Genomic DNA, 15,640 nt, shown 5'->3' on the forward strand with positions numbered 1-15,640 from the left:
TGAGTTGCAACCACTCCTCTTCTAACAGTACTCGTGTCATCTAGTTGCTCCATTTGTGGCAGGAATGAACATTTAGTGAAGTTAATGAGGTGCTTTGTCCTCAATGTCATTTTGTTTCTCAAGAGTAGCAGTTACAGTTTTACAGTGAAGGGTCCTCTAAACCTGCTCTTCTAGCCAAGTATCTGGTGGTACTGAGGTTTCTGGTCAACACGATGATGTTGCTAATGCTGATAAAGCAAGATGTTTAGGCTCACTCTCATGGTGCCTGGTCAATGCACAACTGTTGTGTGGCACAAGTACATATTGTCACTCTCAATCCATATCCGAATACTGCTTGGGCCCTGCTGTATGGAGACATGGTTCACTTTAATGAGGTCGACTCTTACATTCTCCCCAGCTGAACAGAAAATAGGGATGAGCAATAAATGCTAGTGCTGAATAAGTAAATAATTCTAAGAAGCTGTGAATGGAGTTGAACAATATCTAATTAATAGTTCCACTTGACATAATTATCAACAAAACAGATGAAGTGTTTGGGCTTAGAAACCTTCACTGTGGAGTTCCTGCAAAGGTACCCTGGAGCTAACAAGACTGGCCTCCAACTATAAGTGGCCACCAACTTGACTTTAACCAGAGGTAAGTTTACTCCTCGATTCTCACCAATTTCAATTTCACTGGAGTTTCCATGTTTTATTGCTACTGTTGATTTCAAATCATTTGTCCACATTTAGACGATATTGATAATAAAATCTAGTGCCAAGAGCACCAGGCAGAATCTAAACTGAGCTTAAGTAGATTATTGATAAGCTCCATGTTTGTTGATAAGTGATTGGATTGAATTTGTCCTGCATCCTGTGTAATGGATATTTGTTGGCAACTTTCTACATCATTGGAGAGTTGCCAACATTGTGGTTGTACTCCACAGCTTGGTTAAAGATGCTTACTTCTGAAATGAATATGTTCAGCACTACAGGAAACAAGCCTTAAAGATGCATAGTTTTATATAATTTTTACATTCAGTCATTTCTCAACATCACAGAGTGGATCATATCAGCAAAAGACTGACTTTGGAATTTTGCACGTCTGGCTGAGATGCCTACAAATATTTCATGGATACCTCTTCCTGTCAAAGTTTTAATGTTCAAAGTACTACCTTGAGATTCATTTTCTCACAGGCATTCACAGTAGAACACAGGAGTACAATAGAATCGATGAAACAAAGACTGACGAACAGCCAGTGGGCAAAGGAAGACAACCTGTGCAAATAAAAATCTATTGTATAAGTAAATAAGTAATACTGAGTGCCACGTGATGAGAATAATACTGAGAACACACTCAGGGTTGAGGTAAGTGAAGCTATTCATGATGGCTTAGGGGCCTGATGAGTGAGGCATAATAACTGCTCCTGAACCTGGTGCTGTGGGTCCTAATGGCTCCTGTACTTCCTTCCTGATGTCAGCAGCGAGAGGAAAGCATGGCCTGCAAGCTGGCGGTCCTTGATGATGGATACTGCTTTCTTACGGCAGCACTCCACGTAGACCTCCTCTTGACATTCATTAGCTAGTTATCTGTCAATTGCTGTTGATGTGGCATGACTGTAGAGCTTTAATCTGAATGGTCAGCTGTGAGATTGCTCCACCCTATTCTGCAGCAAGCTGATTTCACTTAGTCCTGAAGAAGGGTCTCTAAACATCAGCCATTTACTCTTTTCCATACATGCTGCCTGACCTGCTGAGTTCCTCCAGCATCTTTCGTGTGTTGCTTCCCTTTTTTACCACGAAGTAGAATTTTAAGGTAACATTTGTTTATTTTTTGTTATGCCTAATAGCCAAAACTTTTTTTTGGGGATGTATATTTTTGATCAGCTCTGAATTAATTTCAAATAGCAGGATGCTAATACAGTACAACACTATGAAGATCTTCAGTGTGAAAATTATTGCCACAAGTTTATTCCTCCCGACACAGTCATGGACATAAATATTTGCTCCAAGTAGCTGCAGAGGACAAGATTCAATGGTTCCTTCACAGCCTGCAGCTAGATCCTATGGTGTTCAACAAGTCTAGACAGCAAACCACTCAGTGATGAAGTTCTCTATCCACAGCACACTCTTTGGAGTTGGCACTCTCATTGTTTCAGTCTAAGGAAGGATGATTGTTGGCAGAGGATACTTCCAGACATTTTTGATTACGAAAGGAGACTTCGTGGGGTCTGAATTTGTTGTTGAGAACTCCCAAGCCCTGTTCATCCTAACCACACGCTGTAGCCTCTGGGTAGACAGGACATTTCCAGACACGAGTTCAAGAGAGCAAGATATTTGATGAAAAATATAAATCTTTGAGTATCTCTATGGTAGCTATCTCTTGACTAGACTGTAAAGCAGTTCTATGTCTAGTATACCCCCTTCTGTTTTGAAGGACTTATCAGGATTGACTGAGTGAGGTAATACTTTGTCATGTCCAAAGACAAGATTTTAGTTTGATACCATGTGATCCATCCAGTATTATTCCTGAGGCTTTTATAACCAATGACTGGTATCCAGTTCTGAATTTATTCCATTCAGTGCAACACAATCGATCTTCAGAGTGAATATAGGACATTCTCTACATTGTTGCTATCGTCATTCATCTCATAAAGTTACGTTCAGATGCATCTGCTACAAGTACATTGCCAAGGATAAGGATTAAAAAAAATGTTTCCTTCACAATGGTTCTTTCAACACTTCTAACTTATCCTCAAGTGTTCACCCATTTTGGGCATCAAGCCATTTTCTTTTGAGACAATCGTGAGTCTAGATTCACATATTAGTCACACTAAGTGAAAACTGCATATTTCTTATTTGGAAGGACAGCAAATGGAGTTTCAGAATAATCTGTAATTTTCTGGTCACGATTCCATCATGGGCACTAGCCTCCCCACCAGCGAGGACTTCTTCAAAAGACTGTCTCAGGAAGGTAGCATCCATCATCATGGGCCTTCACCATCCAGGATAATGTCCTCTTCTCAGTACTAACTCTTTCTGCGCTATTTATATATGTATATTCTTCTTATAACTTATAGTAATGTTTTCAGTATTGCTGCACAAAATGATGAAATTCACAATATATGTCAATGATAATAAACCTGATTCTGACCTTTAATGACACCCAATCATTATGTCAAATTATTTAATTCATTAGATTTCCTACCTGTTTCAGTAGGCTTTCATTTTATAACCTCAATTTGTCAGTTTAGAGCTAATATATCTCAGCTAACTTGATACTTCTTGCACTGCTTTTAAACAATCATCATTCACCGCTTACCCAGTATTCTTTTATTTTGTAATTACTAGTGAAAGGCACTGAATTGCCATCCTCATCAACTTCCGTTTATTCTCAATTCATTGTCTCTTTCCTTTAGACTTTCAAACATTTCTTTTTTTCAGTATAAGGTTACTGTTTCAATTTAATGGCTTCTTGAGATTCTCTCTTCCTTTTTGCTTTTCTTTTCTTTCTGAAACTTTGCTTATTTTCTCTTGACTTCAATCACACCATAAGATTTCAGAATCCAGTGAGGAAAAAAGTCACATTTTTAGATTTATTTTGCAATATTCCAATCTTTGATAGGAATCCCACTGCTGGTTTACTCTATGTTAATTTACCTTTCCTTCTAACCTCAGCCAGCCCAACAATCTGCCTCTTCTAATATGATTTCTATTGTTTTTGGATTAACTTTCAAGTAAAAAAATAAGTACAGCACAGTAACTATCCCAAAGATAATTCCAGATAAATATCTTTTAGTCTGTTTCATTAGTTTTAAATAAATGTAGCAATGTATATAATTTAAAAGGACAGAATCATTCTACTCATGGAAGGAATTCGGCATGTATCTTATGAAGTCCATTTATTTTTCGCTATGTATTTCTCCTCTATCCCATTAACAAGAAAATAAGATGTTCTGGAATAACAACTGAAATTCCTACTGAAACCTCTCGTCAAGCCCTTTCACTATTCTTTCAATATGAGAGGCTGAGTTTATTCTCATTTATGCAGGAATGTTTTACATTTAGAAGTAGTCTAAAAAGATGAGGCAACCGTGGCTGACGAGAGAAGTCAAAGAAAGCATAAAAGGAAAAGAGAGAGCAAGTAATATAGCAAAAATTAGTGGGAATTTAGAGGGCTGGGAAGCTTTTAAAAACCAACAGAGGTAACTAAAAAAGCCATAGGAGAAAAAGGATGGAATCGAAAAGTAAGCTTGCCAATAATATAAAAGAGAACATCAGAAGTTTTTTCTGATATATAAAGAGTAAAACTGAGGCAATAGTAAATATCAGACCGCTGAAAAATGACTCTGGAAAGGTGCTAATGGGGGACAAAGAAATGGTGGCGAACTTTATAAGTATTTTACATCAGCCCCCACTCTGGAAGACACCAGCAGAACGCCAGAAATTAGTGTCAGGGGGCAGAAGTGAGTATAGTTCCCATTACTAAGGAGAAGGCGTTTGGGAAGCTGAAAGGTCTGAAGCTAGATAAGTCACCTGGACCAGGACTTATAAACACCAGGTTCTGTAAGAGGCAGCTGAAGAGATTGTGCAGGCATTTGTAATTATCTTTCAATAGTCGCTGGATTCTGGCATGGTTCCAGAGAACTAGAAAATTGCAAATATCACTCCATTCTTTAAAAAGGAAGGGGAGGTAGAAAAAAGAAAATTATAGGCCAGTTAGCATAACTTCAGTGGTTGGGAAGACGTTTCGTCCATTATTAAGGATGAGGTTTTGGGGTACTCGGAGGCACGAGATACAATAGGCAAAAGTCAGCATATTTTCCTTAAGCAGAAATCTTGTCTGACAAATTTGTTGGAATTCTTTCAGGAAATGACAGATATGATAGACAAAGGAGAGTCAGTGGATGCTGTTTACTTGGATAATCAGAAGGCCTTTGACAAGGTGCCACACATGGGCTGCTTAACAAGACCTCATGGTATTACAAGAAAGATACGAGCATGGATAGAAGATTGACTGACTGGCAGGAGGAAAAAAGTGGGAATGCACCTTGTGCATAATTCCCTCAAGGTTAACTTCCAGTGGTAAGGAAGGCAAATGCAATGTTAGCATTCATTTCAAGCAGCCTAGAATACAAAATCAAGGATGTAACACTGAGGCTTTATAAGGCATTGGTCAGACCACGATTGGAGAATCGTGAGCAGTTCTGGGCCCCTTATCTGAGAAATGATGTGCTCACATTGGACAAGGTCCCGAGGAGGTTCAGAAGAATGATTCCGGAATAAAAAGGTTAATGTATCAGGAGCATTTGATGGCTCTGGGCCTGTACTCACTGGAAATCAGAAGAATGAGGGGAGGTCTTCTTAAAACCTATCCAATATTAAAAGGCCTAGATCAGGTGAACGTGGAGAGGCTGCTTCCTGTCACAAACAAGAGAAAATCTGTAGATGCTGGAAATCCAAGCAACACACACAACATGCTGGAGGAACTCAGCAGGCCAGCCAGCATCTATGGAAAAGAGTACAGTCGACGTATCAGCCAAGACCATTCATCAGGACTGGAGAAAAAAAAGATGAGGAGTCAGAATAAGAAAGTGGGGGGGAGGGGAGGAAGAACCACAAGGTGACAGGTGAAACTGGGGGCGGGGGGCTGGTGAAGTAAAGAGCTGGGAAGTTGACTGGTGAAAGAGGTAAATGGCTGGAGAGGAGGGAATCTGATAGGATAAGACAGAAGGCCATGGAAGAACGAAAAGGGGGAGGAGCACCAGAGGGTGGTGATGGGCAGGTAAGGAGATCAGGTGAAAGAGGGAAATGGTGAAGGGGGGAGGGTTCATTACTAGAAGTTTGAGAAATTGATGTTCATGCCATCAGGTTGGAGGTGATCCAAACAGAATATAGGGTGTTGCTCCTCCAACCTGAGTGTGGCCTCATCATGGCAGTAGAGGAGGCGATGGACTGCCATGTCGGAATGTGAATGGGAAATGGAATTCAAGTGGGTGGTCTCTGGGAGATCCCACTTTTTCTGGTGGATAGAGCATTGGTGCTCAGCGAAGTGATCTCCCAGTCTATGTCAGGTCTCACTGATATACAGGAAGCTACATCGGGAGCACCAGATACAGTAGATGACCCCAAAAGACTTACAAGTGAAATGTTGCCTCACCTGGAAGGACTGTTTGTAGCCCTAAATGGTAGTGAGCGAGAAGATGTAGGGGCAGGTGTAGCACTTGCTCTGCTTGCAAGGATAAATGCTGGGATGGAGATCAGTAGGGAGGGACAAATGGACAAGAGAGTCGTGTAGGAACTGATCCCAGCAGAAAGCAGAAAATGGGGGTGGGGGGAAAATGTGGTTGTTAGTGGGATCCCGTTGGAGATTGCGGAAGTTACAGAGAATTATGTGCTGGATGTAGAGATTGGTGGTGTGGTAGGTGAGGACAAGAGGAACCCTATCCCTGATGGGGTGGTGGGAGGATGGGTGAGGGTAGACAAATGCGAAATAGAAGAGATGCAGTTGAGGGCAGAATTGATGGTGGAGGAAGGAAAGCCACTTTATTTGAAGGAGGAGGACACCTCCTTAGTTCTGGAATGAAAAGCTTCATCTTGAGAGCAGATGCAGCAGAGATGGAGGCACTAAGAGAAGGGGATGGCATTTTTACAAGTAACAGGGTGGAAGAGTTATAGACCAGGTAGCTGTGAGAGTCAGTGGGTTTATAATAGACATCAGTAGATAAGCTGACTCCAGAGATAGAGACAGAGAGAAATCAAGAAAGGGGACAGAAGTGTCGGAAATTGACCAGGTAAATTTAAGGACAGGGTGAAAGTTAGAGGCAAAGTTGATGAAGTTGATGAGCTCCGCGTCAGTGCAGGAAACGGCACCAATGCAGTCATGGATGTAGCATAGGAAAAGTGGGGGGCAGACACCAGTGTAGGCTTGGAGCACAGACTTTTCCACATAGTCAACAAAAAGGCAGACATAACTGGGACCCCTGCGAGTTCCCATAGCTACACCTCTCATTTGAAGTGGAAGGAGCTGAAGGAGACATCACTGAGAATGAGGACAAGCTTTACCAGACAGAAGAGAGTGGTGGTGGAAGGGAACTGGTTGGGTCTGGTGTCCAAAAAGAAAAGGAGACCCTTGAAGCCTTCCTAGTTGGGGATGGACGTATATGAGGACTGGACATCCAGAGTGAAAATATGGATTCCTTTCTCCACCACCAATGCTGCCCTCAACCGCATCTGTTCTATTTCGCACAACCCCCATCCCCCATCCCCCCACCAACCCACCAGGGATAGGGTTCCACTTGTCTTCACCCCACTAGCCTCCATGTCAAGCATGTAATTCTCCATAACTTCCACTACCTCCAACGGGATCCCGCCACTAAGCACATCTTTCCCTCCTCCCCACTTTCTGCTTTCCGCAGGGATTGCTCCCAACGCGACTCCCTTGTCCATTCATCCCTCCCCACTGATCTTCCTCCTGGCACTTATCCTTGTAAGCAGAACAAGTGCTACACCTGCCCCTACATCCCCCCCCTCACTACCATTCACAGCCCTAAACAGTCCTTCCAGGTGAGGTGACACTTCACCTGTGAGTATGTTGGGGTCGTCTACTGTATCCAGTGCTCCCATTGTGGCCTCTTGTATATTGGTGAGACCCAATGTAGATTGGGAGACAGCTTCACCGAGCACCCACGCTCCATCTGCCAGAGAAAGCAGGAACTCCCAGTGGCCACCCATTTCAATTCCACTTCCCATTCCCATTCTGACATGTCAGTCCATGGCCTCCCTTACTGTTGTGATGGGGCCACACTCAAGTTGGAGCAGCAACACCTTATATTCCGTTTGGGTAGCCGCCAACCTGATAGCACGAATATCGATTTCTCGAATTTCCGGTAATGAACCCCCACTCCTTCTCTATTCCCCATTCCCATTTCCCTCTCTCACCTTATATCCTTGCCTGCTCATCACTTCTCTCTCTGGTGCTCCTCCCCTTTTCTTTCTTCCATGATTTTCTGCCCTCTCCTATCAGATTCCCCCTTCTCCAGCCCTCTATCTCTTTTACCAATGAACTTCCCATTTCTTTACTTCACCCCTCCCAGTTTCTCCTATCACCTTGTGTTTCTTCCTCTCCTCCCCCCACCTTCTTACTCTGACTCTTCACCTTTTTCTCTCCAATCCTGATGAAAGGTCTCAGCCCAAAATGTCCACTTGTAATCTGTTCCATAGATGCCGCCTGGCCTGCTGAGTTCCTCCTGCATTTTGTGTGTGTTGCTAGAATGTTTCCTGTAGTGGGTGGATCTAGGACTACAGGGCACAGTTTCAGAAAAGGGGGACGTCCATTTAAAACAGAGAAGAGGAAGACTTTCTTTAGCCAGAGAGTAGTGAATCTGGGAAATTCTGTAGTAAGTGGAAGTCATTGAGCATTGTTTAAAGTGGACTTTAGTACGTTCTTGATCAGTCAAGTCATCAATTGTTAAAGGAAGAAAACAGGGGTTGAGAGGGATAATAAATCAGCCACAATGGAATGGTGGAACATATTTGATGGGCTAAATGACATAATTCTGCTCCTAAGCTTTATGGACTTATGGTCTTATTTGATTTCTAACCACAATGACACTGAATCGATTTTCTGTGTACAAAAGGTTTTAGTACAATATGCATTTTCTCCTTCACCAAAACCACCACAATGAAGTACCTTCACTCAATATTACATGAAAGCATAAAATATGCAAACAATTAGCATAATGACATTGAATTAGTTTGTATCCTCCACCTTCGAATACAGATGGGGCAGGTTTTGAACAATCTTTCAAACATTACAATAAATTAGTCCAATACAATTATGCTGCTTTTATAATTGTTCAAGTTTTTCTTCTTGTTGATAACTCATCTCTCATCTTATACTATGGACAAAAATTCAACTCAGTTGAAAATGTATAAGCTAAGTAGATGAATTTTGCCAAAAGGGGCTTTTGGAAAATATTTCAATGTGCTGGAACATTTTTTTAAATACCAATCCATACCTTTTCAGGTCATTTTCTAGTTAGTTTTGCTTTCATAGAGTAGGGACAACAATTTTGAAATTAGTAACTATTTGAAGCAGTTACAAATCAAAATATGATGTATCATGATCACTATAAATCTACTTCAATTTGCCAGAATGTATTTTCTTATAAACAATTGCTTATTCAATATGCTTTGAAACAGTATATGAAAACATTTCCATTTTACAGCAAGATCATAAAAACAGGCCCTGTAGTGATTTTATTCCTGAATAGAACATTCCAGACAAAAGTTAATAGCCACTTTTAGTTAGAAGGAACCTGACAGAGTTTTCAACAATAAGGAGAAAGGTTAAAAATTAGACAACCAGGCATTACACGGCAAATGTACAATAAAAAGCTGCAGCATTTATGACTAAAGCACAAAGTCTCACAGAATAAAACATTCAACTGGCTGCATAAATAATTCATCAGATTTAAAGCTATTACACCAGATTCCTGTTCATTATTTTTCAGAGCTTCTTAAATATTTGATTGAAACTATTTTCATATTAAAATTCACCCCAGTATTTATTGTGATACTGAACAACAGTTTGCTGTCTGTAAGCAATGAATATTAAAATTAGGAATAAATTCTTAAATGTATATTTTACAATAAATGTGTCCAAGAATCTTTTTAAAAATCAAGCATTAGCATTACAAAACGGAACTCTGCATTTTCAACCTCATAATATTAAACACCCTGCAAAAAAAAATGCAGTTATTTCACCTAATAAATTGATGCTGCCTTTTGCAAAACAAAATACTTTTTCTCGTCACGCGCCATTCATGGAAGAATAGGGTTATCCAAAAGACGTACCAGTAGTCCATTTACTATCAATTCCTAAGAATATACAGTACTTTGGTTAGAACATTGAATTTAATCGATTGATACAATGGATCATTCGGTTTTCAAGCGGAAGAGTTAACGATTACATTTCTTAAAGATTGCACGGAAACCCCATCTCTATCACACTGGTGGAACATTTAAACTATTAAAACTTACACGTGTATGAAAATGTTAATGGTTTGTTGTTAAAGAAAGGTACGTGGTACAAGTTGGCAACTTACCTCGTTAAAGTTGGTTTTGTTTTTTTACACACTAGTAAAGGCACGGAAACAGCATTTCTTGTCTATGACGAGCGTGTGCAATTTGGGCAAAGATTCCTTAACGTGTCGCTACCACTTTTCAGCTCAAAACAATATTACTGTTCACGCTACCATAAGGTACTAGACTCAAATCTCAGCTTTCTGCTGAAGAAAACATATTTAATGCATTATAATGAATATGGATTACCTGATCATCTGACTTCCCCCGAGTCTCTGCTACTGGAGCCATTATTTATACAATATGCTGCTGCCACCTAACTGAGATTTTGACCAGCCCATGCCTGAGTGTTGTTACACTACTATTTCATTATTCAAAATCCTATAAGTACAGATTACAAAGATAACAGGAATAGATGATTTTTTTTTCAGACTACGTTGTTCTTCACACAAAGGGCAAGGCGAAAAAAACTAGGATCATAACAACGTGAATCAAAGAAACGGGAACGTTTCAGCTTCTAAACGGCATTCGCTTGAGAGAAAAAAGAAACCAATTGTACATTCAGGAATAATAATTGCACGCAAGTTAAACTGCCTTTATTTGGTTGCACATTTTATCAGATAAGTGCAGTGGCCGTCTTCTCTCTGTTACCATTCTAAGCGATACAATAAAACTAACTGAAGGAGAAGCACGGAAATGGGTTCGTAACAAAGGACCCAGTGCTGGCGAGCTGGATTGTCAAAAACTAAAGATGAAGCGCTGCAACAAAGTGTCACTCGGCACTGAAACCATCGGGATGGTTGAAAAGCGGAGTTTTTACCGCATTTAAAAGATGCGATTCAAAAACCAAATGCAGACCGAGGGGGAGGGGGGAACAAGCCATAACATTAAAAAGCCAAGTCAGCAGAAAACAAATTGCAATTAGAAGAGCAAAACAAATCCTATTTGTTTCCCTAAAGAAACTTACTAGGTGTTTGCGCGCTGCCGATGCCGCGATCTCCGGCGTGCGCTGGCGACACGGTGAGCGAACTCGGTTTAAGATCAGGTCGCGATCCCAGACCCCAAGCGTGACTTTTCGCGGGTTCGAAATATGCCGAAACTGCGCGTAGATTTACCGGCTCTGCACATGCAAATTGATCTTGGGTGTCGTAGGATCAATACAACTTCGTGTTAAAATATTTGTTAATTAATTTTCGCCGGTTGAGGGTTTCGCTTTTGTTTTCTTTCTCGATGTGAGAGAACGTGGCTGGTGTGTCGAATGTGCAGGATGTAAGCAGCAGGTAGTTCCCTCTTGGTAGAAGGGGAAAAAACAGAAGATGCATAAACTGCATTTCAGCGGAGAGTCTATGTCGGAAGCCTTGTCCAGCGATGTCCAGGCACTTAATAAACTCTCTAACCAGGTAATTACTGAGAATACAATTCCGTTTATTTTCAAGGGTGTTTAAAGAATACGAGAGTGTTTGAAACTGCGTGAAGAGGGATAGAGACCAGGTTTTGTCAAATGTGAGCTGTTTATTCAGGCCGTGTGTATCAGAGGATAACAGAATGTCCAGAAGCGTTTAAGCTGTAGTAGAAGCTCATTTAAACATGGTAGGCGCTGGAAAGTTGAGACTAAAATTCAAAATATTAGAGAAACCTAATAGGCCAATCAGCCCCAATATCATGATAATGTACTCCAAAGTTCTGTGCGGATAGCCTCCATCGCAATATAGAACACAGAACTAACAAAGGCACTTTTAAGTGTGTGTTATAGCCCCCTGGAAAGAGTTGGTCATGAATCTTATCACAAGTGTTACTGTGCTCCATTCATCTCCTTAATCCTCAATTTTATTGTTAAAAGTTGGCTTTCTTTCTGAAGAGTTTCCAAATATATGAGAATCTCTGTCCAGAAATGCAAAGCGTAATGCCAGCTACATACAGGAAGAAAATATCAATTTAATTACAAAATAATCTGCAGATGCTGGGGTCAAAGCAACACTCACAACACGCTGGAGGAACTCAGCACGTCGGGCAGCATCCGTGGAAACGATGAGTCGACGTTTCCGGCCCCGGAACCCTTTGTCAGGACTGAAGAGGGAAGGGGCAGAGGCCCTATAAAGAGGGTGGGGGAGAGTGGGAAGGAGAAGGCTGGTAGGTTCCAGGTGAAAAACCAGTAAGGGGAAAGATAAAGGGGTTGGGGAGGGGAAGCGGGGAGGTGATAGGCAGGAAAGGTGAAGAAGGAATAGGGGAAAACACAATGGGTAGTAGAAGGAGGTGGAACCATGAGGGAGGTGATAGGCAGCTGGAGGAGGGGGCAAAGTGACATAGGGATAGGGGAAGGGAGGGGGAGAGAATTACTGGAAGTTGGAGAATTCTATGTTCATACTCAGGGGCTGGAGACTCACCTAGACAGTATATGAGGTGTTGCTCCGGTAACCTGAGTTTAGCCTTATCATGGCAGTGGGGGAGGCCATGTATGGACATATCTGAATGGGAATGGGAAGCAGAGTTGAAGTGGGTGGCTACCGGGAGATCCTGTCTGTTTTGGCGGACGGAGCGGAAGCGCTCGACGAAGCAGTCCCCCAATCTGCGTCGGGTTTCACCGATGTAGAGGAGGCCGCACCAGGAGTACCGGATGCAATAGCTGACCCCAACAGACTCACAAGTGAAGTGTTGCCTCACTTGGAAGGACTGTTTGGGGCCCTGAATGGTGGCAAGAGAGGAGGTGTAGGGACAGGTGTAGCACTTGCGCTTACAGGGATAAGTGCCAGGTGGGAGATCTATGGGGAGGGACGTGTGGACCAGGGAGTCACGGAGGGACCGATCCCTGCGGAAAGCAGAGTGGGTGGAGAGGGAAAGATGTGCTTAGTGGTAGGGTCCTGTTGAAGGTGGCGGAAGTTGCGGAGGATAATGTGCTGGATCCAGAGGCTAGTGGGGTGGTAGGTGAAAATAAGGGGAACTCTTTTTCTGTTGTGGTGGCGGGAGGATGGGGTGAGAGCCAAAGTGTGGGAAATGGAGGAGATGCGGGTGAGGGCATCATTGATGACAGCAGAAGGGAAACCACGATCCTTAAAGAAAGAGGACATTTGAGATGTCCTGGAACGGAAAGCCCATCCTTGGAGCAGATGCGGCGGAGACGGAGGAACTGGGAATAGGGAATGGCATATTAATATCAATTTAATTATCTGAATAATATTTCTTCAACAAAATCAGCATTGCAGTGATACAGAATTGTGGCTGATCGTAAGAGATAAGGTTCATAAGGAGGTGTTCATACTTAACACCTTTTTCCTGTTATTAGAGCATAAAGACAAGCACGTTCAATTAATCTAGAATGCAAGTTACATTTAAGAGTTCGCTGAATAAATGCAGTATTGTATGTGAACAATCATTTCCTTACTGCAGGTGGGGTTACCAATACAGTTACCCTCACAGCTTGAAAAATACCAGAACCTTGGATCAATAAAGCTGTTCTTGGCCTTTGCTATTACACCATCTTTATTCCTTGTTGTAACGAGTATGCACTGAAGCGCTTGGGGGGGTGGGGGGGGTGTTTAAAACATAAGTTTATCCAGACTCCTATGTACTAATATAATCATTTAACTACTCAAAATATATATCATTAATCTGGATGAGGAAACTTAATGCAACATCTAAATTTCCAGTGACACAAGACAGGGTTGACATGGGGTTTGGAGGCTTGCGTGCCTCAGTGGCCCAGGGAACTATGCTGGTTGAAGACAGGGCTTTATGATTGGATTCATGGAAGAGTCACCAATGCCAAACAGGTGAAAGGGTAGAGGCCAGACTAAGAGTTGTGCACTAGTCCTCCAGCTCAGGGCTAACAACCCTGACTGGTCAAAGGAAAATTGTTACAGAAACAGCAATGAAGAATCCTATAACTGTATAGACAAGCAGAGATGAAGGACCTTCATTGCTGCCCTAAATGCCAGCAGCGTAACAAGGCGAGGCTAGGCAGGGAAAGAGGCTGTGGATGGAGGGGATTTCTGAGGAGGCTGTGATTTGGTGAAAAGGCAGATGTGAAGTTATCTATCTTTGTTAAAATAAAACTGAAAGTAGATCGTTATCTGAAGGCTGATAGATTAAGAAAAAGGGAAAGCGCAACAGGACATGAGATCCTGAGAAGATCCTGAAAACAAAATGTTCAAGTGAGGCAGTCAGATTGGAAACCAAATGGCATGTTGTCCTTCATTGCAAGAAACTTGGAGTGCAGAAGCATTGATGCCTAGCTGCAGCTATATAAGGCTTTGGAGAAACTTTATCTGGCTATATTTTATTAGGAGTTTGAGGGGAATGGGTATGTCACCATGGACAGTCGCAAATTTTTACAGATATTTGTGGAAAGCATTCTAACTGGTATTGGGGGGCATGGCACAGGATCAAAACAAGTTGCTGAAAGTTGTAATCTCAGTCAGCCTCCCCAGCATCCAGGGCATTTTCAAAGAGTGGTACCTCAAAAAGGTGGCATCTATCATTCAGGACCCCATCACCCAGGACATGCCCTTTTCTCATTGCTAACATCAGGGAGGAAGTACAGGAGCCTGAAGGCACACACTGAACAATCCAGGAACAGTTTCTTATCCTCTGCCATCAGATTTCTGAATGGACGTTGAACCCATGAACACTACCTCACTACTTTTTTTTTCTCTTTTACACTCCTTTTTTTTATTTTTATATATACAATTACAGTCAGAGTCCAGATTTTAACCCAATTGAGATGCTGTGGCATGACCTGAAGAGGGCTGTTTATGCAAGGTATCCCAGGAATATTGATGTGCTGAAACAGTTTTGTTTTTTTGTAATTTATTTTTTACTGAGTTTCATCATCAAAGAAACATTTCCATAAGATGGATTTCAGATACTGTACATATATATCATATAATATTTGTTACAAATCTCCACATAATATTTATCTGAGGTATACACTTATAGAAAGAAGAGGAAAGAAAGAACAATCGAAAGAAGAAAACTGTACAGAGTAGGGAGTGATTTTTTTTACAACGTATTGATTGTGAGAATAAAATCAGACCTATGAGGTGTTATGTAGTTAAACTATTTTTTCCAGTATGAATAAAATTGTTCCAACTTACGATTAACAGATGTTATCTTCTCCATTTTGTAAATGCCCATTGTAATTGCCACCCATACATTTAAAGTTGGGCTCTCCTGAGATAACCATTTCTTGGTAAGGGTCTTTTTACCAGCCACCCGCAGTACTTTCATTAAATATTTATATTTATCTCTTTTCAACCATTCTTGAGGTATGTACCCAAAATATATGGTCTTACTCTCTAAATGTATTTATCTGTTAGTATATCATTGAAATTTGCAGATTATAACTTAATCGATCGACTCCCTGTACAAATAAGAACCAAGAAAAGTGAATAATAAAAAAAAGGTAATGAAGGTATGGTTCCAAGGCTGGGGTCTCTAGATGACCCTGGGTTGGGCTAGAAGAGAAGTCTAGCCGTGGGGGATAGCCCCTCCTACCTGTGAGTTGAGGGCCCCCGCTGCAGTACCTATCAAAGTAAGTTAAAAAAAAACTATGTCCATTACACAGAAATGATTTCCCTGTG

General features: G+C 41.5%; 2 protein-coding genes across 3 annotated transcripts in view; one reads left to right on the top strand and one right to left on the bottom strand.

Annotated features, from left to right (window-relative positions):
- Nucleotides 1-11,137, bottom strand: part of dnmt3bb.1 (DNA (cytosine-5-)-methyltransferase 3 beta, duplicate b.1) — a 264,613-nt gene extending 253,476 nt beyond the window's left edge. The window contains exon 1 of one of the 2 annotated variants that reach the window (XM_063041300.1): nucleotides 11,032-11,137. The gene's annotated coding sequence lies outside the window, so the exon portion shown is untranslated. Of the gene's footprint in view, nucleotides 1-10,087; nucleotides 10,352-11,031 lie in introns of those variants that run through there. The other variant, XM_063041301.1, reaches the window with a different exon arrangement.
- A 173-nt stretch (nucleotides 11,138-11,310) lies between these two features.
- The window catches only part of commd7 (COMM domain containing 7), a 29,963-nt gene continuing 25,633 nt past the window's right edge, over nucleotides 11,311-15,640 (top strand). Inside the window, exon 1 of the mRNA XM_063041303.1 lies at nucleotides 11,311-11,464. Coding sequence (XP_062897373.1) covers nucleotides 11,381-11,464 — 84 coding nt within the window. The 5' untranslated portion in view covers nucleotides 11,311-11,380. The remainder of the gene's footprint in view (nucleotides 11,465-15,640) is intronic.

This window comes from Mobula hypostoma, chromosome 2 (genome assembly GCF_963921235.1).
Source record: "Mobula hypostoma chromosome 2, sMobHyp1.1, whole genome shotgun sequence".
Lineage (NCBI taxonomy): Eukaryota > Metazoa > Chordata > Chondrichthyes > Myliobatiformes > Myliobatidae > Mobula > Mobula hypostoma.